The 18319-nt window shown below is 41.3% G+C and overlaps 1 protein-coding gene across 18 annotated transcripts in view; it reads left to right on the top strand.

The window, feature by feature from the left end:
* The window catches only part of ncam1a (neural cell adhesion molecule 1a), a 229650-nt gene that overhangs the window by 157409 nt on the left and 53922 nt on the right, over positions 1-18319 (top strand). For all 18 annotated transcript variants that reach the window (XM_047343367.1, XM_047343366.1, XM_047343368.1 and 15 more), the window contains exons 3-8: positions 756-965; positions 2182-2325; positions 5803-5940; positions 6994-7111; positions 10396-10556; positions 11563-11705. In XM_047343367.1, the coding sequence (XP_047199323.1) occupies positions 756-965; positions 2182-2325; positions 5803-5940; positions 6994-7111; positions 10396-10556; positions 11563-11705 (914 nt within the window). The remainder of the gene's footprint in view (positions 1-755; positions 966-2181; positions 2326-5802; positions 5941-6993; positions 7112-10395; positions 10557-11562; positions 11706-18319) is intronic.

Genomic DNA, 18319 nt, shown 5'->3' with positions numbered 1-18319 from the left:
ATGTATTTTTTCCTGTAGTTGTTAGTAGTAGTACTGTAGTAGTTTAATTGACCCTTTAAAAGATGATCATTATACTCAAACAGCATCAAATAGATTCCATCTCCAAGTCGGTTGCTCCGTGGCTTCGTGTTTAAACTCTTGTGAAAGTGAACTCACATAAGCAGAACTCAATATCTTTGTGCAAGGGATGAAGCTTTGACAGTTTTAATTTGACTTAGTGATATTTCTTACGTTTTAGCTCTATGAAAGAAACATGGAAACAAGAAAAATAAAATTTCATGAACTAAAAGAGCACTGGTCTTTTATAAAAAATAAATGATGTGGAAGAGTTGTTTGATTTTCATTTCAATCACTCGTCCTGCTGAGCAAATAGATTTTAGTTTGCGTATGTGGTGTGATCTTAAAAAGACGTCTCCTGTAGGGAGATCTTCACAAGAGCTCTTGATGCATGGGGTGAAGATATTAGCTTTCAAGACTCGTGGAAGTTATAATGACTCGTCATGTTTCATCCTTCACTTTGAATTTGGTTTGTGTTTACTTACAGATTATCACGAGAGCGTAGAGAGAAGTAACGTCTTTGAAATACATTGTTCTGATATCATGCGAAGAAAGCAGGAGGCCGAGCAAAGGAAAAAGCTAAATAACAGAATTTCCCTTCACAACAAACAGTTTTGTGTGTTCTTCATTTATTTGGCATCAGCTGAATTCTATTAAGAATTCCTGCTTCCTCGCCTCATGTGTCCTTTCCTCCTCAGTGGTGGGAGATGCTAAAGACATAGACTGGTATGCGCCCAGCGGGGAGAAGATCCTTCCCAACAGGCAGGACATCTTTGTGAGCCGCAGCGATGAATCCATGTCCACCCTCACCATATACCACGCCAACGTGGACAGCGCTGGCATCTACAAGTGCGTGGCAAAGAACGGGGAGAAGGAGGCGCAGGCCACCGTCCAAGTGAAGATCTTCCGTAAGTGTTAAAGAGTTTTGGGGCTTTTTGTTCGAACGGTTTGTGTTCACGTGAGAATCTAATCAAGGTTATTACAAAGTCTGCGTGAACCAAACCAGACGTCTTTAAAAAATATGCAGAAAGAGGAAAAGTTCTTATAGTTTAGAAGCAAATGAAACAGAACTTTTTATTGTGTTTGAAAAGTTTGCTGTGGCTCACATTTAATTGCTAAACCATCATCTTTACAAACAAAAACATGTGAATGTGAAAACCTCCACGAGTTGTTGTTTGTCGTGTTACATTCAAACTGAGGCGGAGGTGACGGAGCTGAAGTCGGACGGACGAGCAGCCGCCACCAAGAAAAATCCACTTCACAACCTCACCACATTCTGAGCCTTAACAGAAATGGATTAACTCTGCAGGACATTGATCTCCAAACTTCTTTACTGAGTTTAAAAATATGAAATAGAGATTATCTCAAATGTATTTTATATATAATAATATAATAACGAATGTAAGGTGTACAGTTCTTAATATATGGCTTCATTTAACTGTGGTGGCTGTTGCTTGCATGGGATCGACTCTCATTGTTTATTATTTAGAAGATAATGTGAGAAACGATAAAAGATAAAAACCTGTTCCCTCTGTTCTGCACAGGGTCATAGCACATTTAAAAATATCAGCTAGAAATGATATCAGTTATTCTACTAAATGATTTTGTCTTTAATTTGTTGGTAATATAATTCCCCACCTGTTATGTTCACTGGAAAAGTTTTCAGTCACTAATAATCCAGACAATAAGTGATTTCCACTTTAAATTATAGAATTGTTGTCATCAAATGCAAAATATAAGAAACTATAAATATACACGACAGACGAAACGTGTTAAAAACTCCAAACGGTTCATTAGTCTGTCGTCTTCGGACCAAACACGTCTGACGACAAATGAACGTGTCTCTGCTGTCAGTGTGAACGACGCGTCTTTGAACTGTCTTTACCTCGTCTACCTTCCCACGCCATCTGTGATTACATAAAGACTCAACCATCCAAACATTTATTAGCAAAGCAGAAGCCCCAGCATATGGTGCCTCGTTATGGTGCTAATCAACTGTAAGATTTTTTATTTTTTCTTCCTCCCATGCAATATGAATATGCCACACGAGGGTTTGCAGCTCAGATGTCGGGCCGAACACCGAGATACATGTGTAATTGTGTGTCTGTCTCGTTCCCCCCACAGAGAAGATCACCTTCGAGAGCGCCCCGAGCCAGCAGGAGTTCAACGACGGCGACGACGCCGAGATAGTCTGCGACGTGATCAGTTCACCGCCACCCACCATCATCTGGAAGCACAAGGGCGCCAAGATCCAACTCGCCAAAGACGGTGAGCCAACGCGCCGTCCCATCCTCAGCCCGCCCGACCCCCCGAGCCGTCACCCTTCCTACCTGCCAGTTCTGTCTGCCAGGGCATTCTCTCCAATCAATTAGCCGTGCTCTTCCTCTTCTCCTCCTGCCCCGTCCGCTTTGAACAAACCCAATGCATTGTCAGCCATGAGGGTGGTGAGACCTCATGGATGATGCATGAAAGAGGAAGTCAAGTTGTCCAAAGTAACAAGAGAGAGGACTGCTCCTGAGGCTGAAACAATCCAGAAAGGAGAAAAGGTTAAAGTTAAAGTTTGCCCCAACTTTAACAGGCAAAAAAACAAGTTCTGCTGGTCAGCTGGTTTAAAATCCCTTTTTTTCAATTCTTAAAGGAGACTTTCGATGCTTTTTCAGTGTAAAAGTTCTGCAAAGTTACGAAACCCAGAGTCTGCTCTAAAGGAAGCTCCAGAAAAGACTTCAGAAAACTTCCTGAAACGCACGTCAATAGTCTAACCAATACTTCCATGTATTGTGAAGTCGGTACATTTGCATCATGCATATCTAACGGCTAATTGGCCACGCCTCCTGACGAATCCAAGTAAAGCGAGAGCGGAGGGGGAATTTTCCTTCAATGCAATCAGTTGACCAATCACGATAGAGTGGGTGAGCTGGCCAATCGGAGCGGGGGGGGGGCCTTAAAGAGACAGGAGCTGAAACCAAGTGTTTCAGACAGAGGCTGAAGAGAGGAGCTGCAGCTGTGGACATTGGTGGAAAGTGATGCTAAAAATTACCCAAATTAAAACGAGGGGAGAACTCGGAGAGCACGTACCTCTTCAAACGGTAACATCCAAACTCGCCATGCTAAAAAAAAAATATATATAATATGTAAAGAATCTGCTTCAAATTGTAATCTTCCTCCACAAAACTTAATTTTGACAAACAAACAAACAAATGCCAATAAAAACACAAAAAGGTAATTATGAACCTGAATACGAGAGGAACATACATGTCGGGTGTGGCCTAGCCATGACCTCGTCATAGGTTTGCAAAAGTAAATTCCTCCTAAACTTTGTGAGTATTTAAAATACTCGACGTAATCCGCTTTGATTACAGCGTTTCGTGGATTCCTGTGTTGAGTCACTGTCACGGGAACAAAGCCCAGAATCAAAGAGCATTTAAAGCTCCATAGGAACTTCTCTGCATTCGAATCCTTTTTGTTTGTTCTTATGTTCTACACGATTCCAGCTTTGCCAGTAAACACGCTTTAGCTCGACGGAGCGTGACACAGAACTGAGGTATTTAACTCTGCTGTGACGCTTCCAAACATTGTGAGCGTGCGACTAAACACGGCGAGCGGCGCTGCACGAGGGGAAGTGACAGGTTTACGTGGACAGTTTTTGTTTGCCGCTGTGAAACGGAGCCGCCTGCAGCCGCCGTTTCCTCCCCGAAAGAAACAAATTACAAAACTCCTCAACCTGCATCTCCTCTGCCAATCAGACGAGATGGAACCTAAACGCTGCAGTAAACGTGTTCATGTACAGTTTATGTAAATTATTTCATCCGGCAGCCCCAGTGTGTGTGTGTGTGTGTGTGCTCCAGAGCAGCTGTGCCTCCGCGAGTTTAGGCTCAAACTTCCTTCTTATATGTGGTGAAATGAAGCGGGAGACTGTGTTTTGTTTTACACTTGAACCCGGGCCTATTTTAACCTTTCGCTAACCCCTCCCTCGGTGACCGCTGGAGAGCTCGGAGTCACCACAGTGTTGTGCTAAGGCAGCTTTTATTCCTGGACCCTGGTCAAGGAATGTGTTTTTCGCCGGGGAAAAAAACCCACTAAATGCAACCGACACTGCAAACTGCAAAGCGTCTTATGTAATTTTTTTTTCTCAGCGCAGCAGTTGACCCTAACCACACGCTGCATGTTTCAGTGTCAAAACCACCCACCCCAAAACTTTGTCATTGTTTTATGGGTCAATGTAGCATGCGCTTGAATGTAGAATTTAGTTTTCTACTTAAATACCACTCGAAGCCCTCAGAGGTCTGACTTGAAATACTTCAACACCACTTTTTACTGCAGCTGAATAATTTAGTTCACATTTCTGTGCATGAAGGATTTTGCACTTTGTACGTGACAGGAAGCAGAAAAACGGACGAGAACATGGAAGATGTTTTGAGAACTTCAAAATGTCGTTAAATCAAAGTATTTGCAGCTAAATGCGTCAGTTTCAGTAGAGACAGAACTCGTGATGCTTTAACACACTGTAAACAGCACTTTCATGTCAGACACAGTGGCTTATTTCAACTATTTTATACATCTATCTATTTATTATTCTTTTTATAAATCTAAAAACTGTAAATATGTAATTAGATGTAAAAAGTATAGTATTTCTTTCTGAAATTTATTGGGCTTGTGAAAGTGAGCAAAAAATTTTAACACCGAAAGGAAAAGTGCAAGTTCCCTGAAAATTGTGTTCAGGTCGTTTCGACGGAAATGTCTGTGCAATAAAGTGATGGGAATAAAATGTTCATTATCCCGAGCCCACGCCGTTCCCGGCACTCGGTATACAATTATGTGCATCAAGTGATTTTATGGCACACAGACTTTATTTTTTTTTTATTTATTTGTGTAACAAAAGGAGGCTTCTCTATTAGAAACATCCTATAAACCCTCACTATGATGAGAATTAAACTGGCAGCATCGGACCACTGCAAAAGTGAGTCCTTCTCCCTCAAGGTGGATGAAAATGGCCTGTGAACGTTATGTTTAACACGTGCAGCCTAATTAGCCATTTTGCACGTGTAAGGAACAGACAACAGAAACGACTTAGTTGCTTTTCTGAAGGATTTTTGAAATGTGGTCAGAACCCTGGTATTTGAATAAAATCTAAAAACCTGTTTTTAGCTCGCTCTGTGCATTTACTGCTGGTTTTAATTAGAGGTGCGACACGTTTGTCAGACTCTATGATCGTGTAAAACACAGCAAAACGTCCGTGTGGTGTGGGCAGGCAGGGCCCTCGGCCTTCTTTTAACCACCGGCCTCATTAGTGGACATAATTGGGACTTTTTAATCCGCCTTCAATATCCTGTCTGAGCGAGTAGGAGTCGAGTTCATTTCAACTTTGGGCCCAAAACAAAACGGGACGCAGGCGAGGAGACAATGAGCACTTAGAGTAGTTTTATTACAACTTGTGTTGAAGGCGAGGGCTGGGGAAGAGGGGGGCCTGCTTTGTACCACAGGACTGAAGGAAACAGGTTGAAGTGCTGCAGCAGCTTGTGGCGTTGAGGAGGAGATGAGGTGTGCAGGCGAGGAGCTGCGTGACGAAACCACGCCCCCAGCAGGACAGAGGCACAAATGCTCGGAAAAGCAAAAAACATGTAGAAACTGTACCTTTTATTCTTAATCCAAACAAGGCCCCATTGATAAGATTACTTCCAGTCTTTTGTTGCACCAGTATGATCGGACTGATCTTTGAAAACCACTGTTCTCTTCTCTGTGTTCTAGTTCGCTTCAGGATCATGATGAACGGCCACCTGCAGATACGCGGCATCAAGAAGACGGATGAGGGCATGTACACCTGCGAGGCCCGGGTCATGGCCAGGGGAGAAATCGACTTCAGGATGATCAAGGTCGTCATTAATGGTGAGCTCTACATTTCTGTCACCTTCTGCCCCCCCGCCCCGCCACCCCGCCTGTCCCGTTGTTTTAAAAATGAGCTGCTGCTCGACACAGGAGCAAAGATCATCCTGAAATCTGCCTTTTTAAAGACTTGATGGTTCTTCAGTGTTTTTGTCCCAGAAGCAGTCGGTCAGTTCATTAGTCCGACGACACACTTCAGACCAACATACTTAAAGTACACGACAGTTTGCAGTATAAATATCCAGAGTGCACCGAGGTTCCTTCTGATTCTTTTCGACACTCTCATGACAAACTATTAGTTCTGTATCTAATTCTGTAACGAGGCAAACTACAAACTTTCTGCTTGAGGAAATCAAGGTTTGCTAAGTGACGAAGTTAACTCAAGAATGCCTTCAGGGAATTTCTTTAAATTTGGTTCAAATATTCACTTAGACTCAACGATGAACTGATTCAATTTTGGGAGCTTAAGGTCTAAGGTCAAAGTCACGATGGCCTCACAAAGTCTGTTTTTGGCCTCTTGACTGATATCTCAAGACTGCTCGAGGGGATTTCTTCCACTTTTGATCTGATTTTCAAATAGTGATTATGTTTTAATGGTCAAAGGTCACACTGACCTTATATGAATTTGTAAAAAAGTATATAATAATATGTACATGCAAACTGCACTGGTTGGCGGAGGCATACAACGGCAGTGCAGTAATTCTAGTTTTTATCTACATCAAGTGTAAATAATGTGTTTTCCAGAAAAAAGCATCAGTGGTAAATAATGGATTTGTAAATAATTAGCTCCGGTCATTACAGACAGCAGGTTATCAATCACGGATAAAAGCAAATTATTTCAATACAAGTGTCCACCCACTGCAAAGCTCACCACGTGAAAGCTGATGATAATGATAATTAATGTGCTCACAACTTGTTTCCACTGACCGCAAGGGTCCAAAAACATCAGGTTTGAATCTATAAATCAGGAGAATCTATTAGAAAATAACTTTTTACTCACTTGCTGTGTGTGTTCAATGTAAATCTAATGAATCTGTATCCATTTCTCTGTCTCAGTGCTTCCCACCATCCGGGCCAGGCAGTCAGAGGTCAACGCCACAGCTGACATCGGGGGCTCGGCTCTGTTGGCCTGTGATGCCGACGGCTTCCCTGAACCCACCGTCACCTGGGCACAGTACGTCCTCCACTGCTCTCACTCACCTGTTCTGATGGGATGTAACACGAGTAGGGGGGGGTTTCTCATATATCTACCCCTGGATCAGGGTGTGGAATCTAATTAACCTTAATCAGAAACTTTCATATTAAAACTACGGGAAGGATTCATCAGTGAAGTACAACAGATCTTAACAAGGCAACATCTTTTTCTTAGAGTAAAATCCGCCGGATAAGATAAAGTTACATAACAATGATGTTGAGCAATGCAGCAAAAATGATTAATGCATCAAACACAAATTGCCGAGCTCAACATTGTGTGTAGCATTACTGCGCTTTGCAGGTGCTGTGTGTTTTCGCACTGTCAGAGGAACTTTGTGTTGTTTTTACCTGAGCAGCCAAAGCTCGGAGTGGTGAGATAGCACTTTGTCATTTTAATAAAATCATCCCGAAGTTGTTTTGTTTTTTTATCCTGTAAAGAATTTAAAATCGACAAAGAAAAAAGTCCACGAAGTTACGAACATCACTTTATTTTTTTTCTAATCTGCCTTTTGCAGTAAAGTGTTTTGCTTTTATCTGTGACACGTCCGTGAGGGTGAGGCTGTGCCCTTTAGTAGCAGGATGCAGTGTGAAGCCCGTATCACATCTGAGTCACAGGCCTGAGTATTAATCAGCTGGACAGTTTTAGGGAGCGTTGTCGGGTTGTTGCTGCCAAGGACAAGGCACCGCTTTCAGTGACCGAACACTCAGGATCCATTATTTAACTGTTTTACATCCAACTGGTCCCTGCACACTGGATTCACTGGGAGGAAAAACAAGATCCTGTAGAGTCAGGGCGAGTTTGCGACGGAATCTGATGCAGTCATGTAAAAATGAGAAACTGGTGATTTGAAAAAAAAATGAAATGAAAGGATCTTTTGAAAAATTACACTCAGACATATTGATTTTTATCCAGTTAAGAGCTCTTTGTCAGTTCGGTCTCTGCATGTGTCCCATTATTTCAAGGTAGCACCTTCAAATACCTTTATAATATGTGAAGGTAGCACCTTGGAATAAAGGGGCTCACACAGGTTGAAAAAGGCTGTTATGTGCTGAAAGACTTCTTTATAAAACTCACACACAATGGCTGGCTGGTTTTTATTGTATTCATTAAAAACGTATGCAAATCAGGTTGTTCTCGACAAGCCCTCCTCTGAAAGAACAACTCAACACCGACTAGAAGTGCAAATTGCATGTTTCAGGTTTAGTTCTAATCCACCACGGCTGGCGGCGTCTGTGCCTGTTTATAAATTGGCTCCTCTGATCAAGTCTCAGATAAAACAACGTAAAGTCTCTGTGGTGCTGCCGCCTGCGTCCCGCAGCCTCTCTGACCAGGCTGTTTGTGGAAAGTGATTGTGCTCCCTTTAGGAGGATTGCACATGCACGACATAAATTACAGGGAGTTGGTGTTTGGTCGTGTTTTGAAAGTGCGGCATGAATATGAATTTTGCACGGTCTTGTCTGCAAATTGTGGCGTGGGAGAAATGATGAGCTTTACATACATTTGTATTTGCACGACTGTATCAAGGGGAGAAACCCTTTGATGAGTCCTGTTAGGCAGGTTCACACTTTGCAAATGCTAATATTAAACTCTAACCGTTTTCATGTGGTTGGTATGGAGCTGGAACATGTGAAGTGAAGCTGCACCTTGATGCTGTAGCTTCTGGTGAATTGAATCTTGGCCTCATGTTCCTGTTAAAAAGAGAGTCAGAATTTAGCATCGTATTTGCATCGTCAAAATCACGATGTTGATGGAAATGAAGGAACTGACAATAGTGTTTCTTGTGGAACAACTAGGGTCAAGGTTCAAAATCATTTTTATGTATCTCAATACAGTAATGAATCCACCGATCCCTGAGACATTGACAGTTGCTTATTAAATATCTTTAGTTTGAATTTAATATATTAAATTTGAGTCTTTAAACATCTTCTGTTCGTATGAGAATCAAAAACAGTCTAAATGACTCGGTTAAAAAAGGAAGCAACATGAAATCAGGTGTTTATGATAGAAATTAGTTATTTATTTCAAAAAGATTAAATCCATTAGTTCTAATGGATAAATTATGGTATAAGCTATTGAATATTGTTTTATTGAAAAACTAAATACAACCATAACCATATTAACAAGTTGTTCTTGGTTCTTGGTTCTTTGGACAGATGGGGTTTAGCACAGACACAAGCTCCATGTAAAATAAACCGCAGCCAAGTCGGTTTCTGGCCTTTGTACAAGTTACTGAACATTAATTAGCTGAAGGTGATATAGTCTGGCATAAAAACCAAGAGTCAGCAAAGGCTGGAAATGAGGAGCATGCTGTATTTTCTAAATTGCCTTTTGGCTAAAAAAGAGAAAAGGGGGGAATGAGGAGAGATATATGTTTTGTTTATGGGCACCGAAGGTTAAAAATCGTTTTATGTATTCGACCGACCTGGAACTAAATTCAAAAATGGAGCCGGCTTTTAGCCCCCAACACTAAATACAACCCCACAAGAATATCTATGTTCTTTCTTTCTAGGTAATAAGTTCTGACTTTACACAACTCTGATAATTGATTCTCCATTAGCTGGTGTAGAATCTCTCAATAACTCAAGTATTCAGAGTGAACGGGAGAAAAACGTTTCCTCATGCAGCAGTTCCATGACACATCATTCACCCCCGTCGTGCAGCAGCTCCTCTGCAGGTGAATCTTTAAATGCTGCTGCTCCTTTTTCAAACGTGAGTGAATAAGACTATATTGAACCCTGGGATCCTGGGACGGAGCGAGATGCAGAAGATCTCACCGTGGCCTGAAGAGAGATCAGACGGATGGTGCGGTTGTTGGGAGGACAGATGGGTGAAGCAGTGAAAAGGGGTAAAGCTCTATTTGTTCTGGTTTCCCAGCGCTGCTGACAAGACTGTCAGTCACTGTCTCCCTGCAAAATGCCTCTGAAAAGCTGCTGCTCAGGCACACACACAAAAGTTCTGGTGCTCAGGAGCAAAAGTGGGAAAACATGCATTATCATCCTCATTAAACTGGTGCGTGGCCTTTTTTAAAATACAGGTGTGAGGGCCAGAGGAGAGCTGAGGCAAACCGAATCTGTGGAAATGTTTGAGACGTTCTCAGGGACCCCAACTTTTTCCGGTTTTCCTCGCTCTCCTCCTGAGATAAAACTAGATCGTTGTCGGTGAGGAATGTGTGATGGAGCCCTCGAGTTCTCAAACGGGTCTGATCTGATCTCCGCCATGTCTTATTCCCTCTTTTTTTTTATTCCCTCCCCCCTCTGCTACAGTAACAACGTCGTCCTTGAAACGGGCGATAAGTACGGCCTGAACGAGGACGGCTCAGAATTGGAAATAAAAGATGTCACGAAAGTGGATGAAGGAGAATACACTTGCATCGCCAGGAACAAGGCGGGGGAGAAGGCGGAGGAAGTCAGCCTCAACGTGTTTGGTAAGAGAATATATTTCCATCATCACACCATCAACTCCGTGGCTCTTTTTTCTCTCCGTGGCCTTTTCTCTTTCTACTTACTGACATTTGCAGGACACACTCGTCTGCTGCAGCTTCTCCAGTGGCTGCTTGCAGGGTAACACAGCCCCAACGTACAGTTTAAAGAAAAGCATGTCCTACTGGAAACTAATTAAGCCGGCCCTTAGGACACTCAGAGATATCACACTAGACTTCCTCTCGATGAGGACATTTGCAGTGCAGCTCTGTTATAGCCCGTGTCAGTGGGGAATTAAACCCTCCAAACACTCTAATGAATTTAATAAAGTGAAATAGGTGTTGAAACCTGCACTAATCTCACGTTTTTTGTATAAACAATGGATGAAATGGTCGTTTCATGTGAAAGGTGTCGGAGTGATGCAAACCACTGAGAGTTATCAGACAACTTTTGCAGCCGATCTGCAGGATTTTGCAGAGATATTGCTTTAAGATGCTGGTTAAGCAAGAAAAATAAAACTAAAATAATATAGTAATGAAGCCTCCCATAGTTATTCAACTTTTATTTTAATTTTTTTGCAAAATAATGTGAAACGTTTCTGGTTGAAGTTGTGGAAACGAGGCGAAAGAGACTATTATTATTTTCCTCAGGAGTTGGTCGAGACCAAAAACAAGCCAAATAAAAGAGGAAAAATGATTAATACATTTATTAAGCGTCCAGAAAACTTGACTGTTAATGTTGTTTATTGTCTGAAAGGTGTAATTAACTTAATTAGAACTAAAGCTTTAATATGCCACTTCATAAAATGTGTGCATTCACATTTGTCCATTGCAAAAAGCAAAACAAAACCAGAGCAGGTTGTTGTAGAACGACAATAATTTACCTCCAGAGAACAACACGGAAATCAAATATGAGCTGCAACAAGCAAAAACCTCCGTGTGGACTGATAAGTATAAATATGTCTATAAAACCTGTTTCAGTAACGCTGTGGTGTCTTTTTCTTTTTCCTAGTGCAACCGAAGATCACCTACTTGAACAACCACACTGCCTCCGAGTTTGACGAGCAGGTCACGCTGACCTGCGAGGCCTCGGGCGACCCCACGCCCACCATCTCCTGGAGCTTTCAGAACAGGGTGTTTACCGAAGGAGAGCAGGTACAGACTCCTCTTCTTTTAACCGAGATAATGGCTTTTAAACAGCCCCAACTAAGTCAAAGGATAATTATTTAGCAAACCAGATGAAAATTAATGTCCTTATGTGGGAGCTATTGGGGCATAAAGAGCCTCTGCTGAGTCTTGGCCGGGACTGAATTCCTCCTAACGTCATTAAATAACAGCAGAATCTCTTCAATAAGGAATCTAAGGCAGCACAGGCCCTTTGGATAGAAATGTCCAAGTGCCCTTTAACACCAGCACACTGCAGAAAGGAATAAATGTTTGAATTCATGTAATACATTTATGCAAGACATTTCAAATATCTCCTCGTGCACTGTGCCCGCTTTCTTTGATGATGATGAAAGTCTCCTCTTTTGTATATTAGAAGAAAAACACAAAGCGTTTTTTAAAGCGTTTTTTTTAATAGAATTCTAAAGTTTCTAGAGCATGAATAAATTCATACAGCTCCTTTCTAGGAATAGTGCATTAAATTGAATTGAATTAAATTGAATGCAGAGTAAACAGAGAAACAGACACTGGCGACCAACTGTGCTCCAGTCCAACCAAGATGGTCGTTTTTGGGGCTGATGCTGATACCGATATTAATAAGTAAAATATTTCAGATACCGATATATCTGCAGATAAACGTATCAAAACGATTTATTAAACCCTTGTAAGAAAGAGATGTAATTAAGGCTTGATATTTTACATTTAAACCAAATTACAAATACAATCAAGATGTCAACATAAATGCACATTATTCTGTAAAATAATCAAATCAGCGCAGTTCAGAGAAAACACAGATCGTTTTGTCCAGTTCACGAATCGTCGAGCGGTTCATCGACACGTTGAGGCGAAGCTGTCATTGACAAACTTTCGGCTGAATTGTCGTTTTACTCCAGAAAACCAGGGTGTGACTTCAATCCATCACGGGAGCTAATGCATCATCTCATATTGACATTGATGCGTTTGAACCAGATCAGTCACTCGTCCACTCACTTGTGTTTCTCATTTAATCTTGAATTCATTGCCGTCGACCTTGTTTCCCGGCCCCGTCCATCGCACATCATTAAAAGCCAATCACCCGGCCAATAAACCGCTGACGCTGCTGTTTTCGTTTCCCAACCTCGACCTTAATTGCGTTGCCACCTGAACGTGCTCTTTGTACAGTCACATTCCGATTCCTCCATCTCTCTCTAAACTTTCAGCATCCTTCTCTAATGCCCCTGGACTTGCATGAATGATTGTATACTCCTCCATCCTGAGTGTAAGAGGAGAGAGAGAGAGAGAGAGATGATTAAACCAATATCCAGCCGCCGCAACGCCATGATATTCTCCAGCATTATTAGGAGTGTATGCAACAGTTCACTCGGCATTTAAAAGGGACTGTTGCTGCTACAATCGCTGCGATAATGGCTCAGAATTCATTGAAAGTTAAGTGAGAGTGGTTTGAAAAAGAGAAAATGATTCCAGTCAAACTAGTTTAATTATTTCTGTGTAACAATCTGGAGGCCGCGAGTCAATCTCTGTTTCAAAACCCGACTTTTATGACCTCAATTATGATTCTCTGGCAAACTGTTGTAATGATCCGCTGAGGGGACACAGGATTAAATACAAGTATAAAGTCTGTTTCATAGATAGATACGATAGGTATGATAGATATAATAGATTCCATTGATACGATAGATAGATGTGAATGATACAATAGCTGCAATATGATGGATACAATATGATACGATAGATAACATAGATACAATATAATATGATGCAATATAATAGATATGATACGATACGTTGTAACATGATAGATACAGCACGATACAATAGGTACCATAGATACAATTAGATTTGAAGCAATATGATACAATGCCATACCATAGATACAATACCATGTAATGAATGAATATCATTTAGCTGACGCTTCTGTCTGAAGCAACTTAAAATTTCAATTAGGTAATTTTTTGGGGTTCATCATCTTGCCCAAGGACACTTAAGCATTGGACTGGGATTCAAACCACTGACCATCTAGTTGGAGGATTACTTTTCTACCCCCTAAGCCACAGCCTCCATAAATACGATATGATATGAGCATGAAAGATAGGATACGATATGATACGATGGATACGATACGATAAGGAACGATACAGTGCGATACAATACGCCAGATGGATATGATAGGATGGAGAAATGGATAGATGGATAGAAAGATAGACCTCATCACAAAATAGGATTCTACCTGAGACTTTTTATTTGAACAGCAAATTGCTACATGAAGCCACATAAGGTTTGCAGGTCTTTGTCCTGCTCTTCATTATCTCGTCGTTCTTCTCTTGGTGTCCTTCAGCAGAGCAGCAGATAACACTGGATTAGAGCTTTCGCCATAGAACACGGCGAAGGGCTCCTGACGTGGGAGCCGTGAATATCATCCTTGTGCATTTTTCTCCCCGTCACACTGGTCCCAGCGTGTCGGCAGTTGCCAGCCGGAAGAGAGAATATGATCCCGAGCCTATTGTCGTGCTCTTATCAGCTCATTAAAATGGAATAATTTTGAAAAATCCATCTTAATGGTCCATTGTGACACGTGCCTGGTGCGAGCAGGAGATGGATTAGTCACTTCAGAGTGGTAATTTTCTGCTGTGAATGCAGTAAACAGTATTAAGATAATTACCTTGCTGCCGGTAGCAGGTCTGCGGATGGAGGAGAAACACTTCTGCCTCCGCTCGCAGCTAAAATAGCTGCTGCAAGAGATGAGGTATTATTATCCATCTTCATATTACTTCTGACAATAAGGGAAGTTACTGTAGGTGCGAGGTATATTTCCCCTTGCAGATTTACCTTCTCGTTGAGTTACGGACTGATTCACAGCCTTTGGAGAATTCGCAACTAGGCCACGAGGGCACAATATGACTTGTCAAAAAAAGTGAAATTATAATAATATGACTTTATACCTTTTTAAGGCTTTTTTATCTGTAATACCCTTGAATATGCCCGAGTCTGTGCTGCGGTTTAAATCACTCCCTGAAAGACCCAATATTCAAAAAATTTTAATAAAAGTAGGTCATTATCGTGTGTGAGGTAAACCAGCTCTTTATCACTTTTAAGTATTGAACCGTGCATGAAAGCTCCGTAAGGCCTCCACCTGCTGCGCTGCTGAGAGCTTCACGTGGTTCAGACAGAAAATAACACATCTGATGTTTGACTTCTTGTTTAATTTTCCTGCTCAGCCACATCCTCGCTCTCTCTTGGCTGCTCTCTCTTGTGTGCGCTGCCTCGTAATGAAATTGTCTGTGTGAAAATGGTTCATCCACCACGGTTGTTATGCACCGTGACAAATGATGTACGCGTGGAACAGTAGGTGCACTATTCCTGGAGTGAATGCGGTGAGAGCACCTGTCCTGTCTGGTCCCAGAGGACAGGGACGGGGCGCAGTGTCCTACTTCACTTTCCGGCTCTGTCCGGCTGTTTTCAGAGAACACAGTGCAATGAATTATACCTTAAAGCTGCCCTGCAACACAAGTTTAACATCAGATAGTATCACCATAAAACTGATCAACCTTAATGTAATAACGTTAAATTGATTTTAAGATTTCTAGAATCTTATGCAGAAAGAATGAACGATCTATAATAATAACAAATCTCATGAAAAGACCAAAAAAGTTCTTCTTAGAATAGCTCTGCACAGTAGTTTTTTGGCAAACCCAACACAATAGTTAACACACAATTGATTGACTCTTTCTCACTGTCAACCCCAAACTTATTGTTGATGGTGGATACGATATATATATATATGATATATATATATATGATATATATGATATAACTTCACATCGAGGAGCACAGTAGAAATAAGTTTAGTTTGGGTTGTCCTTGACTTTTGCTTCTCTTCATTGTGTCGTAGGGTTTATCACAATGATTAAAGAGAGCTCCTGTAGTTTAGTTTTTTGTTTATTAGGATGCATTTGTTATGACTATATCATATATTCTTATATTGGTTCAAGAGATCATTACTTTAAAAGTTGTGTGATGATTGGTGAATTCAAAAAAGTGAAATAGAACACAGCAGTGACCAGATTTAAACTTTGCAGTGCATCCAAGTTTTCTTTGCTTTAGCCAAAAGAGCCACGAACATGTTTTTGTGTTTTGTCAAAATTAAACCGGACTGACTCACTTTTTCAAACTTTGGAACCTTGTGGCAATGCATTAACATTTTAAGAAAATATATCCTGTGTCAAAAATAACAAATATACTTCTATGGTTAACAGCCATGGTATGCACCTTTTCATCTTCGGGTTATTTATGTCGATATTTCCCATAAATTGAATTCCTTGAAAAGTTAAACTCCTTTTGGCTTTTATTTTCCTTTTGGAACGAACCAGAATCCTCCTCATTCTGTGGAGGTTTGCAGCAGCAGCGGCTGTTTGTCATTCACCAGCCGTGGTAATGTCATTCCACAAGATCTTTCAAAGCTTTGGCACATTTACACGATCCCTCAAACTGCTTTTCTCAATAAAGAAATCTCAGACTCAACTTTAAATTAACGCCAACCTGCCAATAGCCTTTCAACATCAAGCCTAATTAGTAATTGAAGCGCGTCAGTCACCGTGAAAAGAGTCGAAGAAGCTGAAACGAACTTGGAATGTGCACAAACCCACAATCGGCAAAGGACGGATGAAACCTGAAATTTCCAAGCAGCGGCGGCGGAGGTGGCGGCGGTTTTATTTTTTACCTGACAGTGCAGCGCAGCCTAATGCGGCGTGGTGAAGCCGGGGTGTTGTGCCAAAAGTTGTGATGCATAAAAAGAAAGTGTTTCCCCTGGCGGCGCGTCTCCACCTCAGTTTGATGCCAGGAGAAGAAAAAAAACAGGAACATAATGGCTTTGCCGTGGTAAACATTTCACAGAATTAAAAAAGAGTGACAGCGGAGTCTAAGTAGTTTGCTCGAGGCGTCTGAGCGACACTAGTTTCACACTCTTTTGATTCTGAGAGACCTCAAGGCCGAAATGGGACAAACTTCCCATTTTTAGCTCTTACAAGACGCTTCCGTGAATAATAAAATCATCACTGTGCTGTTTTTTTTTTTTACATCAAATGCAAACTGAGTGAGGCACACGGGAGAATTATTATCAGAAGAGAGGAATAAAATTGAATAGTTTGTTCCATTAACTGTGTAATTCATCACTGTCAATCAGTGGAAGCGCTCACACAGCACATTCATGGCCTGCGAGTTACTGGATGTGATGCTCGAACTGCAAAACTAGGACTCGCCCCCGTTCTCCCGTTCACATCTGTCACCGACTCGTCATCCCGCTCGTCCACATCCATCACTGTCACATTCGTTTTTGATTTAATGCTGCCGTCATCTGGAAATCACGCTGATCACCCGGCGCTCGCTGTCACTAATTGTAATCGTTTAGCGAGTTTTCGTGTTTGCCGTCGTCCGTCCTCCATTGTGCCCCCCCCATCACATCACATCCAGAAATATAAAATCATAAAGATGTGCGACAACAGGACAGTCAGCTTTCACTGTGCCTCTACTAAAAAGTAAAGTGAATTAATCACCGCGTCATCTCCTGAGACGGGATTATTGAACGTTCAATTTCATCCTGTAAACTTTTATCAACACGGTGAGATTAGAAATATGTGTATGTACCTGTTATCAACACAACAAATAAACTGGTTAATGAAAACACTGCCACGATGATGGGGGCTCAGATAAGAAAATCAAAGTCTAAAGATTAGGGTAATTGCTCACGTGTGATTAATGTTAAAGTTCTCTGTTTTCCTTAGTGTGCTTCTAATTTCTAAATTCTCTCTCTACACAAAACATTAATTCATAATTAACTAAAAAAGCCTCCGATGCTGCTTTTGGAAAAAACATGCTCCTGTTTGACTTTTTGACCTGTTTCTGTAAATATCAGCTAAACTGTAACAACACTATAACAACAAGAAGAAAACCTCACACTCCATGATTTTAATATTGTTTGCTTTGAATATTTAAATACAGTGGTATAATTTATTCATGACCGAACATATTCATACTCGTAACAAATACATGTTGGTAGAAATAATTCAGGCTTGTCCAATGAGAACCGGCTGTAATCTTCCTCAGTTGTTTACTTCTACATCTTATGCCCACAACTATGAATCATATATACACGTATTGCTTTGGACTTGATAATTAAGTTTCATAATTCATCACTTTGAGCAGTAAGTTGCTCTCAGGAGTCGCGGCCACAGTTCCTGCCTGATAACGTGGTGTAAAATCAGCTCCTTTACCATTTCCCTGGTTATTTCTGTGGGCGCCGTCACGGTCGCACAATGAGCTGCGATGGTGGCGAGGTGGAAAAAACGTGAACCATCAAGAACTCGGTGAACATGCATGAGAGCAGCAGTCATCGCTCTCCCTGCTTCTGCCCTGTTGTTCTTTACAGTACACGTCTGCCACCATGTTCACATAGAAACACGTGTAGCTGCTCACTGTCTGAAAGCAGCTTCACATCTGTATTATTATTATTATTATTATTAATAATACACAACCTAAAGCTGACTTTGATGGATCACCTCGTTCACTGGCAGTTTTCTAAATCAGCGCCACTTGATTTTCCTATAATTGAA

Source organism: Hippoglossus stenolepis, chromosome 15 (genome assembly GCF_022539355.2).
Source record: "Hippoglossus stenolepis isolate QCI-W04-F060 chromosome 15, HSTE1.2, whole genome shotgun sequence".
Taxonomy (NCBI): domain Eukaryota; kingdom Metazoa; phylum Chordata; class Actinopteri; order Pleuronectiformes; family Pleuronectidae; genus Hippoglossus; species Hippoglossus stenolepis.
Note: the sequence above shows the minus strand (reverse complement) of the source record. Positions and strands in the feature narration are given on the sequence as shown.